Here is a 9140-nt window from a genome sequence, read left to right as displayed (position 1 = left end):
AAAAACATCAAATTGGCCATATTTTGATGATTATACATAAATAAAAATAGCATTCCATAATTTGGTACTTAATAAAAGCATAGTAATACATAATTAAACAGTATGTATATGTGTTGAAATATCCTTGTTGAAAGTGTTCTAACAAATAATTGAGTCTTTCGTAGGTGTCAGCCTGGCAAATCCAAGTCCTAAAATTGACGACTTACAACAAGTCAGACTGGATTCAACTCGTGCGACTCGCGTCTCCCACCTCTGCTGTAAACTTGGGCGCTGAGAAAGACGGACAACCCTAAAGGTGACGTAATTCAGAGCTGCGATTAATTTCCTATTGCATTTTGACTCTCCGATGCTTATCTGTAAAATTAGAATTGCGGCAAAGTGTATTTGTGTGTGTGCGCGTGCGTGTGTGTGTGTGGGGGGGACGTTTCCATCTCACAAACTGCATTACGTCGCCAGTGCATTAGCATCTTCCATTTTGTTTGTTTGTTTATGGGCCGGTCCGACTGTCTGTCTCCTTGTCTAATTGAGCAATTGCCTGACGGCAAAGAGACGGACGGTCGTCCGCTGAGTGGCCAGATGCATTATGGGACGCCTGGCGTGCAGTTAACAAACAAAGACAGTAGACCCCCGTGAATAGTGAAAATTGGCATATGATTTATAGTCCATTATAAATGTATTAAAAACAAAACTTTTTTTTTTTTTTTTTAAACCTCATCGCCAGCTCAATGCTAGCGCTCAATGGGAAAGCTTACTGACTGGCTAGCAGAAATGAGCATTCTTAACAGTTGTTCCTTGGGGGAGGTCTGTGCTCCACATTTTCTAACGATCTAACTCCCCTAAGAGCCCGGGCCAGTGTTAATTGGCCCCGCGCAGGACGTTGTGACTCCACGCTGAAATTTTTAGCACATCTCTCACCACCATTTCATAACGCGCTGCCAAGAGGTCGTGGTCGTTTTCTACATTTCTGCAAGGTCGGGACGGTGGAATCCGATAATGCAAAGTGCTCTGAGTAAGGCTGGTAAATGCAGTCTGGATTACATCTAATAGTTTTAGTGATTTTTTTTTTCTTCTTGTGTCTGGGGTAAAGTGGTGGATATTGCAATATTTTAAGCTAAATGGCTCCATTAGGAGAAGGAAACTCCGTTAACCTTGAAGACCTTGAACTCTAATGACTCATCATAGACCCCCCTCCTTAGCAACAAAAGCGAGCTAGCTACACATACCGACTTTTTTGAAAATATACTTACTTTAAAATCAGCTAATGTGTGCTTACTGCTTTCACCGATGCTAAGCTAATGTCCATCCTTTTCATTACCTTTCATGGGACAATCGCCCCTGCTAATATGGCCGCCACCTTGACGCGTGTTTTAGTCTGCTCTGGTTTACTGTAAGTCTGTTTATCTGTGACAAGAACTAGTGTGTGTGTGAGCAGTCTGCCTGTTGATGGCGAATTGAAGCAAATTGCAGCCAAAACAGCTACTTTAAAAAGGGTGTTTTAGTGGCGTGGGCACGATTTTCTGTCCTTTGAATCAAGGATAAGCCTACAATGGCTGCGGATTCGGATTAGGAATAAAAAATTGTTCACTCTACACCACAGGATAATTATTCAGCATAGTCTTTTAGCCAAATCTGACTTCATGACATGACGCTGTTATCTTTATGAAATATTAGATATTGGATTTATTCCACTGCCTCTGTTAGTGCCCAATAATCAAACAGGAAGTGCTCCAAGCTGAGCAGGAAGTGACCTGGAAGTGCCCCAGAAGTGACTGGTACTCAACAGGAAGTGCCTCAATTTGAACAGGAAGTGACTAGAAAGAGACCCCAAATCAACAGGAAGTGCTCCATATTGAACAGGAAGTGACCTGGAAATGCCCCAGAAGTGACTGAAACTCAACAGGAAGTGGCTCAATTTGAACAGGAAGTGACTAGAAAGAGCCCCCAAATCAACAGGAAGTGACCCGGAAGTGCCCCCCCAAAAAATTGTACACAACAAAAAGTCCATATTCTGACATAATTCTTTACACAACCAACATTTCTTTCTTTTTTTTCCCCCCCAAGAGCTCAGTATTGTTCATTCGGTAATTTTACCGATTTGACATGTCATCATCATTGCTCTCTTTTTAAAAAAAAATATTTTTATTTTGTTTTTTAATTTTGTATGTGCGTGTGTGTGAGTGTGTGTGTATTCATTAGTTCACCAAAAACCTATTAAAAAATCCCATACCGTTCACCTAAACCGAACACCGCCGTCAGGAGACCCGAGGAAGGACCAAAGAAAAGAAAGGAAAGTGAAATCCAGCACCGACCAGACACCACCCACCGGGCCACCAACCAGAGTCCTTCACCAACCCCAGAAACATCTAAATTCCAACAAATCTGAGAGACCAAAGGAGAGACTGAGGAAAGGAAGGAAGGACAAACGAAGCCGAGTGAGATCCACAGACACCAGCCTCCACCGATTCAATGACCTGAGGAAGAAGCAGATTGTGTCTGAGTTTCGATAGATGCTGGTGTGGTGGATCTGGCATGCATGAAAATCTCCCCCAAAGAGGGGAGCCGTCGACCCCTGCCAGGACAGAGCAAGCGCAACACCTCAGGGCCCCCCAGGCCGCGGCAGCGCCAAAGGACGACCCCCGGGCCCCGCCGGGGCCACCGGCCGGAGAGCAAACCCAGGAGCAGGAGCGCCCCCCACCCCAATACGGCCCGCGCGCCCAACCCAACGCAGCAGGACGGGGCACTGCAGGCCCGCCAGGCACCCCACCGGTCCACAGCCCCCGCTCCCCCCAAGACCCCCATCCACCCCCGCCATCCACCCCAACCCAGCTCCAGCCGCCCCCAAACCCCCAGCCACCCCCCAGCACCCCCCCACCCAGCCACCACCACCACCCCCCCAACCAAGATGCCCCAGGCATCCAACCAACATTTCTTGACCAATCCGAGCCAGACCATGTTCAGATTACTCAAACTGTTTTCTTTACTGTAATAATCACAATGGCAACATTTACAACAACAAAATTAAACAAACAATTGTAAATCTTTACATATTCACTTCCAGTTTCCACATATATTGACCGATTAAAACTTAAGCCATTCCAACATATTCAGCTCATACCAAGGTCATTGAACATCATTCCTTTTCATTCCAAATCCATCCATTTAATTTAATACCATTTCACAAGCTTCCATATTATTTTCGTCAGCATTTCACGCGCAATTCCTCCTGAAATTGCATTCTGAAGTTATACAATAATGTGCTCTTAAAAAGTAATTTTACTTCCTTTTCTGAGGCTGTTTTGTGATTGAACACACACACACTAAACCACACGCACACACTGACGCACACAAAAAAACCCTCCATGAGTCATAAAGCATGCAAATAAACTTCAGGGTCTCTGTTGCTCTTGCACTTAAATGGGAAAGACATTTCGCCTGAAGTAACTGATCTTTTTCGCTGAGCTCGGACCCCCCTAACTGCTTCCCTCGGCCCACCCCCGCCCCTCTCCAGGCCCGGGTCGTCATGCATTATAGTGTCGGGTTTCCTTTGAGACTAAAACATCCATCAAGCGGCGCTCCCGAAGACATCGCTCTTGACAGACGTGGACATGTAACAGGGGTTGTGGGGGTGTGGGGGTGGGGGGTGGGGGGAGGGGGGGCTGAAGGTGTTACCAACCCGGGTGGCATTCACACTTCTCGCACCGCTCGCCTTTTCTGTCACATTGCGCTTTTTAGACGCCTACTGTTTGCTTCAGGGCTCCCACGGGTGAGCGGGAGGTGTTTGTTGTGTTGTCCTCTCCAGTTTAGACAAGCAGGCTTCCTGTATAGCGTTTGTTGATGTCTTTTTGTAACAATCTACTTAAAAAGTGATAGGGGGAAAAAACTGTTAGGTATTCATTTCCTATTGTTTTTAAAGGCATCAGAGACAAAAAAAATAGTAAGTCGTAGCGTACATTTGGAAAATTAAACACAACAAAAAATTACACAAATATACGTATATAAATATACATTACGTACATATGCGGATATTATATATGTATATACATATGTATAGTTGGATATATACAAGTACGTATATATTATTTACACACACATATATATTTTTAAAAGTAATTTTTCGGTACATCGCCAGCTTATTAGCTTAATGCTACCACTCAATTGAAAAAACTATTGACCGGCTAACAAATATTAGCTTTAGTCATCACAGGAGAGCTTTGCCTTCAAATTAAGAAACATCACACACAAACACTGTAGGAACACATACAAACAAGTAATATAACAATACTCACGAGTACACATTCTGAAAAATGATTTATATTAATACAATTTGACACTTTCTTCTTCATATGCGAGTACCACACTTTCCCATGTCGGTCAAATTACGCACAGCAGGAACATATTTTTATATAAATAGTTTTTATTGCTATTATTTTACTTGGTACTACTTTATTTTCTGTTTCTACCTCAAGTTAGATTTGATCATGTCGAGTTATGGTAATTGAAAAATTTTTAAATCTTAAAATCAATGAATGATCGTGTTTAGTAATTGTGATTTCAATATCAATCAAAAATAAGTGTGATTATTATTTTGTCCCAAATTCACCCAATGGTCAAAACAGTATATATCATGTATACTCTGCAGAATTCCTTGACACAATTCCTACTTTCCTAATAGCGAGGGCTTCGGCGGCATCTTGTGTCATCATAATGTAACAGAACAAGCCCATGGAGAATGTTTTTCCCAACACAGCGCCATCTTCTGGATCTGCGTGGAACTGCTCGCCGGCAATGGCAAAAACACGTCCAAGGCGGCAACAAATAAATGGCAATTGAGTCTCAGTGCACAGTATTCAACCTTGAATGAGATGAACCACAAACAACAGCAGCTGAGCTCTTTGCTTATTTCTTTCCACTCCAGTCAGCAAAAAAAAAAAAGAAAAAAAAAAAAGAAGACATTTTATATGAGCCATTGCAAAGCGGAAAAATAAAGCCCAATTGGAGGGTTGCCGCGCTTATGACACACCGGCGGCAGGGTTAAGTGGATATAAGCGGCCGGAGATAGTGTTTCACATGCGCAGCGCTTCGGGATTGTTTAAGGATGACGGCGACCTCGCCTTCCTTCCTCGGCTTTTCATATCGAGCACATATGAGATGATATGGAATGTGATGATAGCGGCGAATTCATGCGGGGCTGGCCTGCGCCACCTTGCACCCGAAGCGTGCTAAACCTCACCCGGCGTTTTGAACGCAAGTGTCCGAAACCGAAATGATCGGCGCTCATCCCAGCAGGCCAGACAGGAGTAATTTCCTGCATCGTCCTTACATGAAAGCCAGAAGCTGAAAGCGATGACAGCTGCCCGCTGACATCCCCTCCGCAAATGGTGATGGAGGGCCGCGAGAATTAGATTCATATTTTAAAAGTCATCGCATTCCATTTGGCGAAAGATAGTGTCAATCTCACATTTCGCATTAATCACCGGGAGGCCGTATTGCATCCACATCCGTCATACGGGGCAAATCAGCCTCTAATCAGACCCGCTGAAGCAAATTTCCTCCATGCAATGAGACTTACACAAATGGGACATTTCGTTTTTGATGTCTTCTGAAAAGTGACTATTTTGGAGGTATGCCAGCAATATTTAAGCCTCTTAAGCAACTGATATTTGAGCACAAGTTACTTATTATAACAGTACTCACAGTCTGATATTTATCCTCTGCAAGGAGCTGAGATGTCTACTGTGAAGACGTCCTTGTACAGCTGCCTGTCTTATACTGCCACCATGTGGCCAAGGCAGGTATCAGTATTCATTGATGCACAGTGTGATAATAACTTAATTTATTTTAATGACATCATTAATGACATCATTAACTTATGTTTTTGTATAGTACAATATATTTTTCTCATTAAAAAACATTTAAAAAATGGTTGCTTTTAGGGGAATCTGGAACGGATTAATAGTGTTTCCATTCATTTCAAAGGTGGAAGATGATTTGAGATACGAATGTTATGAATTTGAATTAGAGCTGTCAAATGATTTCATTTTTCAATCAGATTAATCACATTTTAGAATTTTGATTAATCACGATTAATTAATTAAAAAAACTTTTAATCAGCATTTTTTTGCTTGCCAAATTTGAAGGGACATGTTATATGTGTTAATTCTTTCGATATTTAATGTTTTGAGGACGTCTTCAACGTTTTTTGATCCACTGTGCACACTCATCATCATCCTCTTTTTCTAATCAGTTTGCATAATTTAAAAGGGGGGAAAAGACCTCAATAGTTTATTAAATGCTTTACTTTAATGCATGTAGTTGTATTTATTGCTCAAACACAACTTGTGCTACCTTAAACGTACCCATCCGCTGTCAAGCTAAAGGACCATCTGCGGTCAAAATTAATTTAGTTTATTCATGATTAATGAGACATTTTTTTGCGATTAATCAATGAGTAAACGCTTTAACTTTGACAGCACTAGTTTGAATTGGCTGAGTTGTGAAAAAACGTCCACTTTTGACAATCTTGGTCCCAAAAAAAAAAATCCCAACCAAAACAAAACACCTTGTCTTCATGGGCGCTAGCAAGTCCAGATTTTTTTAGGTAGGAAGGATGGATGAATGTATTGTGCACCTTCCCTCCAGCCTTTCATTGAAAATTAAAACAATTAAAAATATATATATAATAATCTACATACACGTCCGTTCCCTCTCGCCGGCGTCATCCACGCCAGGTTTTGTCAACGCGCCGCCACTTTCCAGGAGCTTGTGGATTGGCTGGAGGAGCAAAGGTAGCCCGCAGAGACCTCTCCTCTCTTTTCCTTTCCGTTTCAGTCCACAGTCGGTGGAAGGAGCGCGCACGCAGCCACAGCCGCGCGCACGTACGTTCACGCACACGGAGCTCACTCCCACACTCAACGTGGAATTTGAAGGAAGCGGCGACTCACCGGCGTGGGGGGACTTTATAAACCGGAGCATGCGTCCGGCACCGGGGCGTCGATCCACAAGTGAGCCGCTCAAGTGCACAGCAGACGGACAGAGATTTTAACGCCAGCCGGTCCTCCGCAAAACTGCCTTGGGATTAATTCACGGCACCGTACTTTTCAGGGCTGCTGAGGTTTTTTTTTGTTTTGATTTCCAAATTCATCATCTGCGTGCGCAAAAACCGAGCAGCCAGCCCCAAGGGGAGCGCAATTTGGGCTCCTCCGTCATGGGCCGCCACGCTGATAAAGACGCCCGGAGAGGAGCGAGGAGGTCCCCGCCGGAGATGCTCACCCCGCCGGGCTTGCTGCCGCTTCTGCTCCTGCTGATGGCCACGGTCCGCACCGGCCTGGCTCAAGGTAAAGTCCGCGTGACATCTTCTCGGGGGCTCGCACTTTTGGGGAGAAAAGTTAGGCGGAAAAGTCCTTAAGGGTTCCGTAAATAAATAAGACGATAATAAAAGCTCAGGGGGTACCTTAATTGTAAATATGCATGGGTTTGAAGTGTGGCTTTTGGGGGCTTCATTTCGATGACGTCAAACTGAGATGATATAGTTGTGCGCTATTATTTTGTGATTGTCTTGAAATTAAATGATGTGAAAAGTAAAGTGAGGGAAATGCTGGTATCTTGCAAAAACTGTGACAAAAAAAGAAGTAAAAATTCACTTATGTCACAGCAAAAACCAAAATTTGCAAATTATTTACTAAGGAGTAGAGCATCAAAAGAATTATGGCCGTATATTGTGATGCCAAATGTGTCACTGCCAATAAGTGACTTAAAGAAAACTACAATAATGAGGTTTTGTTGTGATCAATAAAGCCATTTACATGACCTCAACCCAATCGAATTTGTAAGTTGATGTCAACTCAAAAGGGGAATGGAGGGAAAACATTCCTCATTCCCAGCAAAACAAGGGTGATGTTTCTATTGTGAGAAAATTTCCAGGCCAGTCTTTAGCCCCCCCCCCCACCACCACCACCCCCCTCCACCCCCCTCCACCCTTTTTTTCCCCTTCTCTTCTTCGTAGCTGTCTGCTAAGCGTTGAGATAATGTCGCAAGCCACCCGAAGTCATTTACTTTCATCTGCTGTCTCCTCAAGTCAAGATGGGGTGTCAAAGGGGGGGGGGGGCAAGGTGGTGGACTCGGTTTGTGCTGGTGCTCGGAATGCCTGTCAGAAGGTCGGAGCGTTTGTGTCTGGAAAGGACTTGGGTGGTTGGATCTTTGTGGAAAAGGCCGAGAAGGATGCGACGGGAAGGGAAAATGAGTGTTGAGTGCTGGGTGGGAATTTACGCGCGGTGCAGCATTTCACACTTGTTAAGAATATGAAACAAATATTATTTCTTGTGGTCATTTTTAATAAAACGCAAACAGCCCAACATTTTTTTTAAACATTAAGCACCGAATAAAGGTTGGCGTAAAGGTTAGGGACAAGTGCTAGGGGCGTAGGGGTTGTTGATCGGTGCCAAGCTCGTTGCTAGCATTAACAGTCACTGGCTGACAATTTCTGGCGTTGAAAGTAGGCATCAGATTCTGATGGACTATAGTTGGGACTACTGTGAGCAATCAGAATTTGTGGCTTTATGGTTTATGAGTGCCAACTATTTGTGGATTTTGTTCTTTGCGGTCAGGCCTGTGTCATCCACACATAGCGAAAAGCGATGGTGACAGTATTAATGTAATATAATCTCCAGCTATAATATTTATTATTTTGAAATGTTTGGGTAAAAACTTTTTAGTTCAGTGTTTGTTGGGTAGAAAATGCTATTTTTCCAAATAAAATTAAAATATAATTAAAAAAACATTAATTTCCTTTTAAATGAGTAGATACTTCTTTGCTCTTCTGTGCTTTGTGAAGTAACGTCAGAGCAAAAATGAAGGATGGTAGCCATGCTAGTGAGCAGAAAGAAACTGATGTTGGCTATGCTTTTTCGCGGAAACGAACTGATGTTAGCCATGCTTGTTAGCAGAAACAAACTGATGTAAGCCATGCTAGTTAGCAGAAACGAACTGATGTAAGCCATGCTAGTTAGCAGAAACGAACTGATGTTAGCCATGCTAGTTAGCAGAAACGAACTGATGTTAGCCATGCTTGTTAGCAGAAACGAACTGATGTTAGCCATGCTAGTTAGCAGAAACGAACTGATGTGAGCCATGCTACTTAGCAG

The 9140-nt window shown here is 43.2% G+C and overlaps 1 protein-coding gene across 8 annotated transcripts in view; it reads left to right on the top strand.

The window, feature by feature from the left end:
- The first annotated feature begins 278 nt into the window (after window positions 1–278).
- Window positions 279–9140, top strand: part of unc5cb (unc-5 netrin receptor Cb) — a 144603-nt gene continuing 135741 nt past the window's right edge. For 4 of the 8 annotated variants that reach the window (XM_086096199.1, XM_086096196.1, XM_086096188.1 and 1 more), the window contains exon 1: window positions 3694–7334. In XM_086096199.1, the coding sequence (XP_085952325.1) occupies window positions 7205–7334 (130 nt within the window). In that variant the 5' untranslated portion in view covers window positions 3694–7204. Of the gene's footprint in view, window positions 296–3692; window positions 7335–9140 lie in introns of those variants that run through there. The other 4 variants (XM_086096190.1, XM_086096191.1, XM_086096192.1 and 1 more) reach the window with 4 other exon arrangements.

This window comes from Leptonotus elevatus, chromosome 15 (genome assembly GCF_054856555.1).
Source record: "Leptonotus elevatus isolate MCC_2025b chromosome 15, RoL_Lele_1.0, whole genome shotgun sequence".
Taxonomy (NCBI): Eukaryota; Metazoa; Chordata; class Actinopteri; order Syngnathiformes; family Syngnathidae; genus Leptonotus; species Leptonotus elevatus.
This window is presented reverse-complemented; position numbering and strand designations above follow the sequence as displayed.